We start from the raw sequence: 17010 nt of genomic DNA, 5'->3' as shown, positions 1-17010 counted from the left end.
TCCAGCTGAGGCTACAAACTTCTCTAACCTCAGTCAAACTCCTACTGTATTGTTACAGACACCAAACAAGGTGCCCCACCTCCAACATCTGACTCCCTACCAGGTAAAGGACAAGAAGCTGCGAGAGACTGACCGGTGGGCTGGATGTTTACCACAGCACCCTCGGAGCGCTTCCTGGTCATGGCGTACCAGGAGCCATCTGGATCCTGGATCCACTCCGCAGCCTCACAGTAGAACTCGCCCTGGTCGGAAGGCTGCAGGTGGAAGATGGTGAGGCGGAAGGTGCTTCTGCCCAGCTTGTCCAGCCGTACCTCCCCCAGGCTCTGCCTCTGGGCATATTCGCTGCTGGAGTGCAGGATGAAGTCCCGGCTCAGGGAGATGACCTCCACGGGCTTCTCGCCACCCTTCTGCCGCAGCCAGGACACGGACAGGTGGCTATGCTGGACGGTCTCAGTGGCCACTTCGCAACTGAGCTCCAGTGGGTCCTGTTCCACTTTGTGCAGGGTCTGGGGCACAGCCGTGGTCTGCAGGGAATCTGGGATCACTGGAACACAGAACGTTCCCAGGGAGGAAAGTTATAACACCACAGAATCCAAGATTCACCCTCTGGGAGGCGAGGGCCCTACTCCACACAGAAACCACTGTTACTGCCTCAACGGAGGCAGCCTCTGACAGTCGATTCAAGGCCATAGAAAACCCCAAAAAGATATAAACATAAATGCCCTCTTCTGTTGTAAGAGCTAAGATAATGTTTTTGATATTGACACCTGCTTGGTATTTTAATGACACTCAGAGCAAAGATAGGTTTTATTTTGAAAATGTATACAACAGAAGGGCATCCTGAGAATACTGTTTAAGAATAACTGTGAAGGCCTAATAAGGTTTGGTTTGGTTTTGGTATTGCTTTGAGATCTCTAACCTCACTTCTGACTGCGAACGGCTCCTGGACCTTCTGGCTTTATATTTCTAGACTTCTTTCCCTTTTCCCTTCCCTCGAATCCATCTCATTTCCCAGTTTCCCTCCATCAATGCACTGTCCTTAGAAGGCTATTTGAAAAAAAAAAATGGGAATCAGGAATAGAGAAAACTACCATCATTCCTTGTTTTCCTCCAGTACTGGGGCTAGAACCTAGGACTTCATGAATAACAGGCAAGTCCTCCACCACTGAGTTACAAAGCGAGGCCCCACCTTAAAGTGGAGACAAATCTCACTACTTTGTCCAAGAAGGCCTTGAACTTGTGATCTTGCAGCCTCAGCCTTCCAAGTAACTGGATTACAGATGGGCACTGCTAGGCCTGACCTGCTCCTTTGCACTTTGCATTAATTCATCTAAGTGGCCCACAGCAGAAGGAAGCCACAGCACACAAGAGACTCAGGCAAATGAAGATACTGCTCTGCATCTCCATCACTGACTGGAGTTTTATTCTGACCTTTATCCTGAAGACTAAATGCCATCCCACTCCACTGTCTCTGCTGTCTGAGAAAGGCACTCACAAGGGTATGTTTTTCTCCCTGTACTCATCCCAAGATTGAGGCTTAAAGGCCTCCTACTAGGATACAGGCTCATTACAGAAACAAAAATTAAACAAAGGCAGTGTCCTTATTGACAAAAGACCCACCAACATGCCCTGCTTAATTGTGAAAATAAAGAGTAGAGAACCGAAAGGACTCGGGGACAAACCAGAACAGCCTGGCTGTTGTCTGTCTCTTCTCACAGGCAATGGGTGGCCAGGAATGTCCATACTAAATGCTCCCTACACTTGCAGCTTACAACTTCTCCATCGTGCAGAGAGCATCCAGGAAGACAGGCAGTTCACAGCCTCTTAGCACGCAGCCAGCGAGGTCTGAGTATCTGGAGCCCTATTCTCTCCCTGCACCTCAAAACCTGTCTTTTTTGCTCATAATTTCTAAGAGGTGGAGTCCAGGGAATTGCACAGAAAAATAGGGACTCTTGTATGCCGATTACTTCACACTGAGGAAAGGCCCTTTAGATAGTAGTAGATGTTTCAAGCTGCAATATTACAATGCCTGTCTGCCTAAAGAGCAGGCCTGCAGAAGAAGCCCTTACCTTCTGTTTCTTCTCTGGCTTTTCATTAATTAAACTCATATCTACAGAGGAGACTAAAGAACACAACTGTATATAGGCAGCGTCAGGCACAAGCTACTATCTGCCTCTGAGATCCACTCAGTTCCCAAAAGAACCATTACTGCTGTCTGACAATCCGCCCCCAGGTCGTTCACTGAAATCACTCGGGATGCCTCAAAATGGTCTCATTCCCTCCTCATTCTCTCTTCCTTATGAGCATCTGGAACTCACTGGGTTATATGAGCAGAAACTCTCCTGAGATTTCCCTCACATGTTACTGCAATCCCAAAACGAGCCTCTGTTGGTGTGAATTCACTGCCCCTTCCATCTGGCCTCTGGAGGGCGGGAGTTTTGCCTTTCCTCTTATTGGAGCTTTGCCTCTCTTCCTGCTGATCTTGCCCACTTTACCTTCCAAGCCACACCTTCAAATTATCCCCCCAAAATGTCCTTGCCACAGGACAGTACCCTGCCTCAGCCTCCTGGACGCTGGGATCACAGGCCTGAGCCATGGCACCCAGATCTTGCCTTTATATACTCATTGCCCTTCACCAGCAAAAGGTCTGGTTATCGGCTGAGGTTCTTAATGTTTGCAGAACTTTCTAAGTGTCAGCCTTAACCGTCTAGTGTTCACAAGCGTACACAGATAGTGTGCTCACTTATGGTCCCTAATGCAGTTTTCTAAGACAGCCGGGGAACCTTTTTTTCCAGTCATACGCTAGGCAACAAAAGCTGAAGGGACTCGGGTCTGACACCAGCCCTGGGACAGCAATGTCTCCTTACCCACTAGGTTCATCTTGGCACTGTAACTCCCGAAGTAGCGCTCATCGGTGTTGGGGGTGTGGCATTCGTACTCCCCGGCATCGCGGGCTTGCAGGTCTGTGATGTGAAGTAAGGCTGAGTTGCCCTGGACTCTCTCCACGTAGATCTTCCCACCTCGCACTCGCTGGGTGTAGATGGCGTAGGGGAAGGAAGAGTCCACTGTGCTCACGATCTGCACCTCACGCTCGGGGGCAGAGGGCAGGTAAATGGACCACTGGAAGTTCTGCTCAGAGGGGCCCTGGTAGCCGCTCACGTTACACCAGATGTTGATGTGGGAGCCCTCTGTGCGGTACAAGGGTCCTTCCTGGACGGTGACCTGGCGCTGAGCTGACACCACACCTAAGGGGAGACAGACACAACAACGTACTTACTTTTCTGACCAAATGCAAAACAGTCAGCAGTCCCCAGGGGGTTCGTTATTTGTGTGACATGATGGCAATATAAATAGGTTACTGGCCCTATCCAAGGCACTCTGTGATTTATAAATATTAATTAAAACAGAGCAGTAAAGCTCTGTATCTAATTTGCATATATGGGAATTTGATCGCACAAGGACGTGGCTCTGTTACTTACTCAACGCTGACCCTTGTGAATTTCATTTGGTCTCTGTCATTTATTCGGCAGTTTTATATCTATTTATTAATGCTGTTTATAAAGTTTTTAATAAAATAAACAGAAAAAGTTGAATCCTTGGCACAAATCCAGGCAAAAACAAATAAAAGCAACCGCCTTGTAATCTTGCTGAAATTAAATGTTTCTCCCATGATTAGCAGGGCTGGCCCAAGAAAGTCATTGAGTCTTTTTATTGGGGTGGGGCGGGGGGGGGGGGGGGGGGAGCTGCAGTCTTTATTTCTGTCTCATCCCAAAGAGCATCTCCTTTCCCTGTACAAACAGAGGCCAGCAGATCCTGCAATGCCTGCCAGTTTACAGAAATGCGAAGCCGAACAGACTCCCACCAGCTGACAAAGCAGAGAGGGAGCACAGAGATCTGAACACTGATGGCTGCCCTTGGGCTCTTGGCTTCTACTGGCCACCAAGCCCCTGCCCTCTGGTATGGACACAGCTCTCCAAGGTCACTTCTGCCTCTGCCTACCCTCTCCAAGTCCTTCACAAATGCATTCTCTCGCAGGGACAAAAATTAAATATCGAGATTCAGATTCGCCTCCCAGGCCATCTGAATGCTTCTTTGAACATGGTCTGAATGTTTCCCTTAAGGGTTCACAGGCTGGAAGCTGAGCCCTTGGTGAGGTGAAGCCTAAGGCCGCCAGGTCAAGAGGTCACTGGGAACACTAGAAGGGATCAGTGTTCCTAGCTGGGATGAGTTAGCTTCCTTAAAGGTCTGCTATTATAAAACAAAACAAAAAAAACACAACAACAAAAACCCTACCAACTCCTCCTCCTCCTCTGGCTTTCTGCCTCACCATAAAATGGCTCCCTCTTGCACCTTTTCCTGCCAGGATACCTCTGCCCTGTCGTGACCCAGTCAAGGGGCCCTCACCAGAACACATAGGGCCAACCAATAGTCTTTGGTCTTTGGTCTCTAAAACTATGGGCAAAAAAAAAAATCAACAACAAACAAACCACCTCTATTTAAAATAAACACTCCACATTAGATACTTTGTTACAGTAATAGAAAATAGATTGGCTTATCAGCACAACACTGACTACTCCTAAGCCGCTCAAACATGGGAGAGATACCTCTCCCTCTCTGCATGCTCCCTGGGCAGCAGCTGGGTAAGGTGGATGCCAGGGACAGCAATGCGTGGCAAAAAGCATGTGAAGCCTGGCCTCAGAGGTTAACAGCTCAGCCCATACCCAACCATGTCATCTTGGACACCCACTTCTGTCTCCAGACCTTGGGCTCGTCTTACAAAAAGGGCTTCAGAGAAGACAACTGTGCAATTCTGGCTTTGTTACTTGCCAGCTGAGACACTAGATAAATTACTTAGGGACTATGAGCCTCAGTTTCCCCATGTGCAAGATGGAAAAAAAATTGAATAAGATGTCTAAAAAGCTCCTGACTTGGGACCTAATACACAATTAGTACTCAAGGGAAACATGCTAAGTCTCAAACTGACATGCATGCAATGGATCTGGACGCAGATTTTGGTCAATAACTGCTTGAGGGCATTTCAGTAGCCTCCTGGGAATGACCACATCTTGGCTGCTCACACCTACCCAGAGCTACAGCCTGCTCCCACGAAAACTTTCATTTTACCCAGTGGAAACCTCTAAAACAGACTCGGCAGCTAAAGAGGTGGGATAATGGCAACCCTGGTGGAGGGAGCACAGCTCAGTCCAGCCCAGAAGGTCCTTGAGCCTCTTAGCTCGCTGGCCTAATCTGCAAGACAACAGACTTCAAGAGGCCCTGTGGCACTCCCACATGCACAGAACTGTTTCAAAGTCTTACAGAGAACCCCATCCCAGTTTTAGCAGAAGCAGAAAAAGAAGAACAATAAAAATTAAAAAAAAAAAAAATTTGTTGTTTTACAAAAGGCTGGGTGGGGGTGAGGGGAGAGCTTAGTCAGTTAATGTACTTGAGACACAAGCCTAAGCCCCCAGAACTTACTGTCTAGGCAAGGTGACCCACCTGTAACCCCAGCCCTGGAAAGGTAGCAACAGGGGCTTACTTGCCAGCAGGTTTAGCCAATTTCTGGACAGGAGCCAGAACAAGGGGTGCTCCAGAGTCAGTGAGCCCTTGTCTCAAAAATAATGTCACAAGGTGACTGAGAAGACACCTACCATTCACTCCCCCTCTACACACACGCCTCTGTCCACCTGTGCTGCGTGCACGCACCACTCCCCCAAACCACACCCTCCCACCCTTCCAGGCCCCCGCACAAACACACGTACATGGCAGGGGAGGGAATACTTAAGCAGGACAAAGTGACATGAGAACCTCTTACATTATCCTTGGTGACAACCACTGCTATATTTAAAGCAGCCACAGAGAAAACAACTGTCAGTCATTTTTAATATATTAAAATCTGGAGCCTAACATGAGTTTGGGATACTTTTATGACAATTTAAATACATATATCCATATACATTGTGACAGTAGTTCCAACACTGGAGTACTCCTGGAATGCACAACACCATGAAAACAACTACAATCATAACTTTAGGCCTCCCTGACATTCAGGTTGCTTTCTACTCCAGGGATCTGCTGCTGAACAGCCACAAACATGCCAACACCCACTGCAGAGGAGGCTGGGGGTGGGTCAGAAAACTCTAGCACCGTTATGAACCGCTTCTCACCTTTGGACCCACAGTGAAATCACAGAGGCACTGAGGTAGGGCAAGTTTCAGAAAAGAGCAGTGCCTTTTATGATGTCATCAATCCGGGCTGCAGCCTGGGGTAATTGGTTCTCTGCTGCCATGTGGTTTCCGAGGACTGAACTCGGATCACGAGGCCTGGTGGCAAGTAGCCTTACCATCTCATCAGCCCCACGGAGTGCAGCAGAGACATCAGTGCTCCCGTGTAACCCTGAAGATGTATATCAGACTCAAGAACCATCTGCACTGGGCTTGGGGGATGGCACAGTTAGCCACACAAGCAGGAGGACCTGAGTTCAGATCCCCATTACCACCCACAAAGATGACGCTGTGCTGCAGGCCTGTGACCCCAGCTCTGGGAAGATGCACACAGGGGCAGCCAGTCTCACAGAATTGGGAAACTCCAGCCTCAGCAAGAGACCCCATCTCAAAGGAAATAAAAGCTGGGAACAATTGAGGAAGACATCCAGTGTTGAACGCTGGCCTTGCACACTCACACATGTGCACACGCACACCGAAAACCATCAGCCTTACGATGTCTCTTTCTGTATAGGACCAGTCGGGTCTCCAAATGAATGGACACATTCTAAATGAAAGCTCTCAACAGCGTTAAGTTCCCAGTTTTGAAGATTCCACAAAATGCCATTCTCCTCTTGTCCAAAGAAAACAGCTGAGCCTCCCCCCCCCCATGCAATATCCGATAATAAGCTTAACCAGATTGCATTTAGCTCACAGACCTTAAACAACCACAGATCCTATACCCTGCCCCCCACAAAGAGTAAACAGTGTTAAGTGGCCTGAATGAGCTAGGGCAGCAGGTTCAAAGCAACTGGACCAGACTGGAAGCTGATTACAATCAGTCCTGACAAATAAACAAAGATGTTCCTGCACTTTAGCCGCGGCCAGCCATACTTGTTTATAAACTGTCCCTGTCATTTCCCTCCCCATCCTACAAACAGCACTTCATCACTGAAAATAGGGTTCTTCTTAGAAAGTGGGTTTCTTTATTTTTTTTTTTTTCATACAGGGTCTTGTTATGTAGCAGGATGGTTTTGAACCCTTGGCAATCTTCCTGCCTTGGCCTCCCAAATGCTGGGATTACAGCCATGCACCACCATACCCAGCTGGGAGTGCTTCTTAACACAGAAATAAAGTCAACTTTCTTCTCAATAGAATAATTCCCTTCCACACTCAAAAGCCTCAGTGTCCTGGAAAGTCTCTGTGATGTTAATCTTTGCTGCCTTCAAAGAGACCAGGACCCCAACTTTGCCTAAGGCATCCCCCTGACCACCTCCCCTCTTAGTCTACAACAGCAGGTTCCTCCCCATGACGACCATTTCTTTTAAAGATTTATTTATTAATTATATAGTATTCTGCCTGCATGTATGCCTACACATAAGAAGATGGCACCGCAGAACTCATTACAGATGGTTGTGAGCCACCATGTGGTTGCTGGGAATTGAACTCAGGACCTTTGGAAAAACAGCCAGTATTTTTAACCTCCGAGACATCTTTCCAGCCCCCGAGGACCATTTCTTTAAAGAATAATAATTATAACTTCACATGTTCTGTACTTTTCAAATTGCTTTGTAATAGGCAAATGCCACGTATCCAATGAGAAATGAAAGACCAAGTGTCATCTATAAAAAAGACTAAAAAATAAATAATTGGCCACAGGACCACAACTGATTTTATTTCCCTTTTTTATACTGTACTCCTCTGCAAGGAGTATGAACCAAATCTTTACCCCAAAATAGAGGCCTGACTGCTGTATAAAATTTCTTCTACAGTTACTAGTATAGTCTAATAAACATTTGCATGCAATATGTTTATTTATGCATATATACGCACATTTGGTCTGGTGCTCAGCACCTAACTCCCTTGCAGTATTAATGACAGGAGGCTTCTATACCCAGTAAGCCTCTTCCAACCACAGCAGAATTTGTGTTAATGTGATGATTCAAGGTGGTCCCTTAGAGTTTCCAAAGTTGGCCAAGAGCAGCAGGTTGGAAATTTCAGCTTCATCCTAGACCTACAGAAACAGGAGAGGGGCTGGAGACTGAGTAAAATCACCAATAGCCACTGACTTAATGAGGCATGCTCATGCAACAGAACCCTATGCAGAAACCCTCAGTGATGGCCAGGCACGGGAGTGCGCACCTTTACTCCCAGCATACTTGGGAGGCAGAGGCTGAAGCAGGCACATCTCTGAGTTTGAGGCCAGCCTGACCTAAACAGCTAGTTCAAAGCTATCCAATGAGACCTCAGGAGAAAAAAAAAAAAAAAAGGAGAAAGAAGAGAAAAAGGAGAAAAGGAATCCCTCAGTGATGGGACAGGATGCCTTCAGGTTCATGAACACACTGTGCCAGGAGGGTGGTGCCCAAGACAGAAACAAAGGTCCTGCTCAAGGGCTCCATACTTTGAGAGGCTGAGTACCACTGACCTGTGGGGACATGGGAAATGCAGACACAATGCACATGGCTTCTGAGCACGGTCTTGCCTACTCTCCCAGACCACATATTCTGTGTGAGGACATCAGAGCAGACAGATGGGGCCCACCTGAGGCTTGGTGCCACCAGCCAGCATTAAGCTATTAGCAGCAGACAGATTTACAGAGAGTGGCTCTTCCGGCCCTCGCCAATCCTTCACATGCCAGCTGGCCCAGAGGAGATCGCTTCTTGAGAGACTCCAAGCCTGAAATACTACTGAATTCCTGAGTCACAGGGCACCCCACCCCCACTGCTACCCCAAAATGTATGTTTGTATAGATGTATGTATGTATGTATGTATGGATGGATGGATGGATGGATGGATGGATGGATGGATGGATATACATATGTATACACACACAAAGAATCCTTCCAAGCCTAAGATTAAACGTATAACTGCATCATCTACATATTTATATATTCTAGGGGGAAAGCCCATGTATTTTAAAAGACCCTCAAAAGAACTATTCAGTGCCCAAAAGAGCCATGTTCTATGGGCAGGTGGGATTGTCTGTCTCCAGCCATATGGCTCACCTGGTATGACTCAGCTTTCTAGGCTGCTTGCCCAGGCCTACAGACATGGTTGTTAAAGGCTAGGCCCAGAACCAAATGTCAAGGCATTGCTTGCCCAAGGATGCATCCATAGTCACTATGTTCGGGTCCTGGCAAGCCTGACTTCAGGTGACAAGATTCAGCAATTCATGACCAAGGAGCGGCGGCAAACATTTCACAATCATTTCTTGAAACACACCTTGGGATTCAGGGACATACCTGTCTTATTACAGGATCCAGTTTATGTTCAAGATGTATGACTGAGCACGTATTCAAACATCTAGACTATGAGAACAGGGCTCTCGTGTGACAGCTCTGTCAGGAAAGTGCTTGCGGCACAACTTGAGGACCTGAGCTCAAGCCCCACCCTTAATGCTCACTCTTCGAGTGACTCTGCATGTGACTCAGGCACACTGATTTACCAAAATACCTAGGATATGGGAATAGGGCTTAGTCAGCAAAGTGCTTGCCACATAAACATGAGGACTCAATTTAAAACACACGTTTAAAAAAAAATCTGAGTGCAAGGCCAGCCTGGTCTCCAGAGTGAGTTCCAGGACAGCCAGGGCTACACAGAGAAACCCTTCCTCAAAAAACAAAAACAAACAAACAAACAAAAAGGCTGGTGTGGCCATGCCTACTTTTAATCCCAGTTCTGGGGAAGTAGGGATGGGCAGATCACTGGACCAGTGAGAGGCTCCATCTCAAAACCAAGGCTTATGGGGTTAGAGGGCTGGTTCAGCAGTTAAGAGCACTGGCTGCTCTCCAGAGGATTTGGGTTCAATTCCCAGCACCCACTTGATGGCTCACAACCATGTTAGCTCTAGTTCCAGGAGATGTCTGTGTCTTATAAGATGTCTTATAACCTCAGCAGACACCAGGCACATACACGGTACACAGACATACATGCGGGCACAAAATCCATACACATAAAATAAAATTCAAACTAAAAAATAAAAAGGTTGGTGGTGTTTGTGGAACAATACCTAAGGCTGACTTCTGACTTCCAGGTGTACACACATAGACACACCCACACCCCCCACACACACACACACACAGACGGGCACCTGAATACACATAATCACACAATACATATACACACATACACATATACATACATAAAAATAAAATATGAGAATGATGTAATGCACCATGTACCAGTCTCCTGGGGAACCTCGGAGAGCAAATAATACTTGAAAGCCAACAAATGAGTATTTTAAAATTTCATCTCACTTCTACCAATATGAGATATCGATCTAAAAATGGGTCTCACGAAAGCTCTAAGTTTAGGAGTATTAAAAGGAACATTAATGTTTAACTTTGGGTTAAAGATGCAAAACAGCATATGTACACAGTGAAAATATGTTGGAAACCCTGTCCCTGGAAAATAACAAAGCACTCACAATATTATATTGAGCTGCTGAGTGCTGAGGGCAGGGGTGCCTCCTGCCTGTTACGAGAATGGCAACATCTCCTGTTCTCCATTTTCTCATTTTTCTCCAGTTTTTAAATTAGCAAGTACAGGACATTTGAAGATGAAGATGAACGAGGCCAGCGAAGGACCCTGCCCTCCCAGCTTTGCACACGTCACCTCACCTGGACTCATCATCGACTGAATGAGGTCGATTTCATTATAACCACACTTACCAGAGGAGGAAATGGTCTTCAAGGTTAAGTAACTCTCTCCATGACACAGAACATGACTAATGGCTTTCCCCGGCGCCGTGGCTCCATGAGTATCCAAGATAAGTGATAAAGCACCTATCTGCCTTCTAGCCTAGCTGGCCCTGAAGGAAATCATGGGGAGCCCAGAGAGCCTCTGATATCTAGGGAACCTAAAACAGGCCAGCTGAGCTCATGAAGACACAGCCTCCAGATAACAAGGGCATTTCAACCAACATATCAGTGACAGTAGCTGGGGACTCTCCTTGCCATGGGCCAAGGGAGGCCCAGAAGTAGGATAAGCTAAAAAATCCTTTGTCAGATCCCCTTCCAGGTCAGGACACAGGCAGATACAAGCTTGTCAGCTGACCTCACTGAGCCCTAGAACAGTATGTGACACTGTTAGACATACTTAGAACAGAAGATCTGATTTAACCCTCACAGCAAGTTATGACTTACACACGCTCAGTGGTGTTACAGGACAGAGGCAGAGCCTAAGGCATGGACCCAGGGGTGAGCAAAGTGGGGATAAATGCACCTGCACTAAATAAAGTACATTAAAAATGAAGGTCACGTCTGGGCCAGTGCCGTGCCAGGCTAAGGTCTAGATATGACATGTCAGGTACTGAGACTGCTGAGGATTGCCACAGGCGCACGGACCTGTGTCTGAGTCCTCACTTTTATAAAACCAGGGGCGGGGGAGCTGAGACATGATCAAAGTATGCAATATATCTCCCAGCCTAAGGACCTCCCCAGCTAAGGCCTCAGCCAAGCCCACTGTGCTCTGCCCAAATTTTTTAATCCACAAATTCTGTAAGCATAACACGGTGGCTTTTGAAGCTGCTGAGTCTTGGAGTGGTTTGTTACACAGCGAAGATAACCAGTGCTCATCTATTCCTTCCCTCACTGTGTTTTTAGAGCCTATGGTATGGATACCAAAATAGACATTCGAGAGAAGGATAGCTAGAATCTTAGTCTAAGCCAATATGCCCGACAGAAACGGACAGTGACTACTATAATCCAACAGGGCATGATCGGCAGCGAGGTACCAGGTGAAACCCCCTCAGCCTGGTCCAAATGCTTCACAGAGGCAGGCAGCATCTGAACCTGTCTCATGTGCCACAGGGAAGCACTGCTGCAGTCCCAGGTTGAGCAGGGAGCTGGCCTGGGTTTGCCCTGTGACTTGAGGGCATTTCAGTTTCAGTTAGGACAGGGCACTAAGAGACACATTAATAATGGCGATCTTCCTCCAGGACTGGAGAATTGAGGATGGTAGTGAGGTACACAGGGAGACAGAACAGACCCATCTTTCTGAATCATTGCTCTGGGGGCCGCTGGAAGACCGAGCAAAGGGCAAGGCTTTAGCAGCAGGGATACCAAATTAACAGTCAGGGGAACCAACAGGAAGCCTGGCCTGCTGAGCGACTGAAGGGCAAGAGTATCATCCATTCATCTTTTCAGTCTTTGAAAAATAAAAAAATGTGAATCTCCTCCAGTGGGGACCTAAAATAGAAATAGCCTAAAGATGATTAATAAATGTTAAATTATTAATGTCGCTTCTAAGAAGGTGTAACTACCAATGATTCACTTTGCCCCAGATGACTTTATGTCCCTGACTCCTGCACTGCAGACTGACCCAGCACATGGCTAGTCTCACACACACTCAGCTAGTCTCTTAGGGCCGGGTCTCTGCTTCCAAGAAGTTCTTTGTAGAGGAATTTTAATTCAGAACATGGCTGCTCTGGCAATAGATTATATCCAAAGACCTAGGTCTGTGTGATCCAACTGGAATACAGACACGCCTTTAATCCCAGTAGACAGAGGCAACCAGATCTCTGAGTTCAAGACCAGCCTGGTATAGGACAAAGTTTCAGGTAAAGAAAAGCCTAGATCCAGGTGTGGTGGTATTTAACCTTTAACCCCAGCACTTAAGAGACAGAGGTATGCGATCTCTGAGTTCTAGTCAGTGCTGTTTAGGCATCCAGTTGAGTCAGTGAGTTGAGAGGCAGTGCAGTGAAGTTGAGTTCATGGCAGTTCAGTTCACAGGATTCAGAGGCAGTTTTTACAGAGACAGGTTAAAGAGAGATAAAGTTAGACATAGGCAAAGGCAGAACAAGCCAGAGAATGAGGAGCCAGAAGATTAGAACAGATTTCTTGAGCTGGTTTGAGGCTAAGCAGAGCAATTCAGTCAGAAGCTGAGAGAGGCCAGTCTGAATCAGTCAGCATGGAGAGGTATTTGAGCCAGAACAGCTGAGTTGAATCAGCCAGCCAGAGCTCAGAAAAAGCTAGAAAGGATGAGCTTATTTAGCAGTAAGTCTCAGAGGCTTAAAACATTCTAGGCCTAGATAAGACTGTACAAAGGCTAGAAGCTTCCAGGACTAGACCTAGGTTACTACATTGAGGCACTAAGCCTTGAGACAACAATTTTATCAGGTGAATAAAAGTTACTTTTACAGTCCTTTATGACCAAATACTGAAGCTGCTAAACCACAACTTGGAACACTGGAGACACTGAGCTCTTTACTTAGGTCAGAAGACCAGCTTCATTTTGGGTCTTTTTAAATTTTTTTTTTTTAATCAGAATATCACAAACTCTTCTGATCATTATACTAATCCTGCTCCTCTTCACCTTCTCATACTGTCACAAACGTGCCCCAGGGACAAATCTCTCAGGTCTTTGATGTAGGACTGCGCGTATATAGCCACTGAAAACATACCGTATTGTGCAGAATTTTAACATAACTATTAAACCTTAGGGGCTGAAGAGACGGCTCAGCAGTTCAGAGCACTTGTTGCTCTTGCAAAGGACCCCAGTTTAATTCCCAGCACCCACAACCAGCCATAACTCCAGTTCCAGGGGATCCAGCACCCTGTTCTGATCTCTGAAGCCAACAAACATGCATACAGTGTACATACATACATACATGCATGCATGCAGAAAAAATTAAATAAATCTTTAAAAATTAAATATATTTATATTGATGTGTATTCTTGTAAATAGCTATACAGTATTCCCTCACAAGGTCATATATATATGATATGTGTGTGTGTGTGTGTGTGTATCAAACTTTTTTAAACATGCCTTGTCTTTTCCTTGTCTAAACTGATATAATTCCCTTGCTGTTGTCCCAGTGACCATTTTGTGTGTGTTTCAGTAAAAGGACCACACCCAAAGCAATATCCACCTCTCTGCTTCCCAGACTTGCTTCCAGTGGCCCCCGCTCTTCCTTCCTGTTGACAGGCTCACCATCACACAGCCCAGGGACCACAGCTCCCACACTCTCACTTCTGCCCCTCCTCTCATCTGTATCCCCTCTACTCCCCTCCTGAAGAGGCAGGCAAAGTAACTGTGAGTCCTACTCCCCTCTCATCCCTCTCCTCCTCTCCTAATACCCATGCTAAAGCGGGAAAGAAGCTCCCAGGGGATGGACAGCAGTGGAGAATCTGCAGCCCACAGCCACAGGGCAGACACTTCCCTCTACCCTACTTGGAGTCAAAGCAACTGTCAATCACAGTGCTTCCGTCTGTGTGTCAATGCCTTCTATTTTCTTAATGGTGGAAGTTAAAGGATGGGATTACTTGCCTGTAAATGCTCGCCTTATAATTACCCTGCCCACTCTTTCTCTGGTCTTAGAAATGATGGAAACAAGCTGGGTTTGGGCTACTTGCTGCAAAGGGCAGCCTCGTGACACCACTCTTTGGGCGTTGTGGGCCACAGGAAACCAGCACAGACCAGCCTCCCCGTCACAGTCCATGTATAATTCCTGCTGCCACTATTTCAGGCTCTGGACAACAGTCTCCCCAGATTCTCCATCTTTGGCAAAGTGGCTGCTGTCTGTGTTTCTGCACCTTCACTAGCCCTATCACCCTACCCACACAAGGAGGCTCAGAAAAACTAACTCCTTCTCGGCTTCCGGCATTTAGTTCTTCCTGTGTGTCCTCCCAAAAGATGGCAGGTGTCATCTGCATGCCCTCAATACATGATACCCAAAGTGGCCACTAGGCCTGGCCCTTACTCAAACAGGCTGGAGGTGCTTCCCCAGGCAGTGTCAGAATGTCCCTCATTCAGGCAGCAGAGGGAGGCGACAGACCCAGAAGGCCTTCTCCAATGGCCTCAGAAACAAGGCCTAGCTATGAGGGAGAAGCCACTGTTCCAGGAAACTCGGTCTGCCATATCCATTAGTCACTGTCTTCACTCTGTACCCAGTATCCGGCAGTGGAGTTAGAAAATGGGGTATATAGCCCTCAAAGAATGTTCAGAGGAGCAGAGCATGTCCTACTCCAGGAAGCCCCTCTAGCTCTCAAAATTCCCCTGTGCAACTCTCCAGGGCTCTTCTCACTCCTTAGCAGACTCTGCCAGCCAGCACCTTCCTGACAAGGTCCCTCTGGTCAGCCTGAAGTGCTGAAGTGGGCCTCTTAGGAGTCAGGTAGGACCACTGCGAATCTGTGGTGAGGGGAGGAGCATAGAGGACAAACAGCAGACAGTGCGTATAAAACAGTGCCTGGTGGGATTTCAGAACAGCCCAAAGGGTCACCAGAAGAACGCTCTGTAGCTCGAAGCCCTGCTCATGCAAGCATCTGGCCCCTTGTCCTCTGCTGTAGGAGGCACAGAGAGCATTGGAGGACCTAGATTTCTTAAACACTCAGGCCTATCTTCTTCAAAGGAAGAAAATGCCTGAAACCTGGTCACACAGAAGGCTGGCGTGGATGTCGTCTAACAACCTAGTGGTCTTTTTGCTATTTCATGGAGGCAGCCTCTCTGAATCCTCCAAAATCCTGAGCTTTGTTCAGGCCCTGAGCTTTGTCTCTCAGTGAGTAGAACCCACCTTTATGAAAGAAGCCCCATGAACTCTGTATCCTCCATCAACAGGATCTATCCTTATGCTCATTACAAATCCTCCCTCCTTAGCCCATTGCCCTGGCACTGCTTATCAGCCAACAGAGCACATCCTTATTGTAAAGGTCATAGGCGCTTTGCTGCTTTGCTGGGGAGTATCTATGCGGCTATGCCTAAAGATTAGTTGTGATAACTGTTGTGTGGAAACCTCTTTCCAAAGCTTTACTGTGTTTAATGTGTAAGAAAAATAAACCATGAGGTCAGAATCTGGAAGTTTTGACCCAGCGCCCGCTAATGCGGTGCCGACCCTAGTTTCATTCTTCACCTCACGCTGATCATTTCCCTGTTGGCTGTGACACCGGCAGGGCCCCTGACTCTGCCTCTATGGCATGCCTTTCACCCAGCTGGTGTCCGAGCTCCAGGGGCTCAGTTCACATCACCATCAGTGGTTATCAATGTTGCTGTTATCTGCGTGGGGATGGATGTGTGCAGGGGGAGTGTACTGTGGCACATACGTGGAGGTCGTGGAGCAACTTCGTGGAGTCTGTTCTCTCCCCCTTAGGTTCCAGCTTTCCAAGCTTGGACACCAAACACCCTAACCAACTGAGCCTTCTCAATAGCTCAAGTTTGAGTCCCCGCCCTCCAATTTTTTCTTTTAAAACAGTCAATATCATGGGTTTGGATCCATTTATGGCACGGATTCATTCTACCCAGGTTGAGCTGTGTGTGGTCAGATGGGCCCCTGGACTCTATTAACCAGATGTCCCTGCTTAGAGCAGTGACTTAAGCACGGGTGGTCAGGCCCCTGAAACACGTGTAGCAGTTTCCAGAGAGCGATCTCTGCACTCAACTAAAAATAAATAGTTGGCGAGCACTGACGGGGGGCTCCTGGGGATTTCCCACGTACCTGTTGCTTATGGTGACATTTCATCACTCTTCCTTTCCCTAGACCCTGGAGTTCACTGGTGGTGGTCCAGGCTGCTGCATACTGCCCTCATCCACAGGAAGCCCTGGGGCTGCACAACTCAAGGACCCGTCGACTGTGACTACACATAGGTAGTAGGCTTTGGGGCCCATCTGGCTTGTTCTTTGGAACACAAAGCAGTCAGCATCGCGGGTGCAGAGATGAATTCTACAGCAATCCAGACAAAAGACCATGAGGCCAGGATGGATGGATGTGGCTCACTCTACCATGGGAGGAGCTCACCGATAGATAGATAGATAGATAGATAGATAGATAGATAGATAGATAGATAGATAGATAGATAGATAGATAGATAGATAGATA

At 47.2% G+C, this 17010-nt stretch overlaps 1 protein-coding gene across 2 annotated transcripts in view; it reads right to left on the bottom strand.

Annotated features, from left to right (window-relative positions):
- The window catches only part of Igsf3 (immunoglobulin superfamily member 3), a 93358-nt gene that overhangs the window by 37400 nt on the left and 38948 nt on the right, over positions 1 to 17010 (bottom strand). For both annotated transcript variants that reach the window (XM_055628435.1, XM_055628443.1), the window contains exons 3-4: positions 2868 to 3245; positions 134 to 544 (exon numbers count right to left, since the gene is read on the bottom strand). In XM_055628435.1, coding sequence (XP_055484410.1) covers positions 134 to 544; positions 2868 to 3245 — 789 coding nt within the window. The remainder of the gene's footprint in view (positions 1 to 133; positions 545 to 2867; positions 3246 to 17010) is intronic.

This window comes from Psammomys obesus, unplaced genomic scaffold (genome assembly GCF_907164565.1).
Source record: "Psammomys obesus unplaced genomic scaffold, mPsaObe1.curated_primary_1811, whole genome shotgun sequence".
Lineage (NCBI taxonomy): Eukaryota > Metazoa > Chordata > Mammalia > Rodentia > Muridae > Psammomys > Psammomys obesus.
This window is presented reverse-complemented; position numbering and strand designations above follow the sequence as displayed.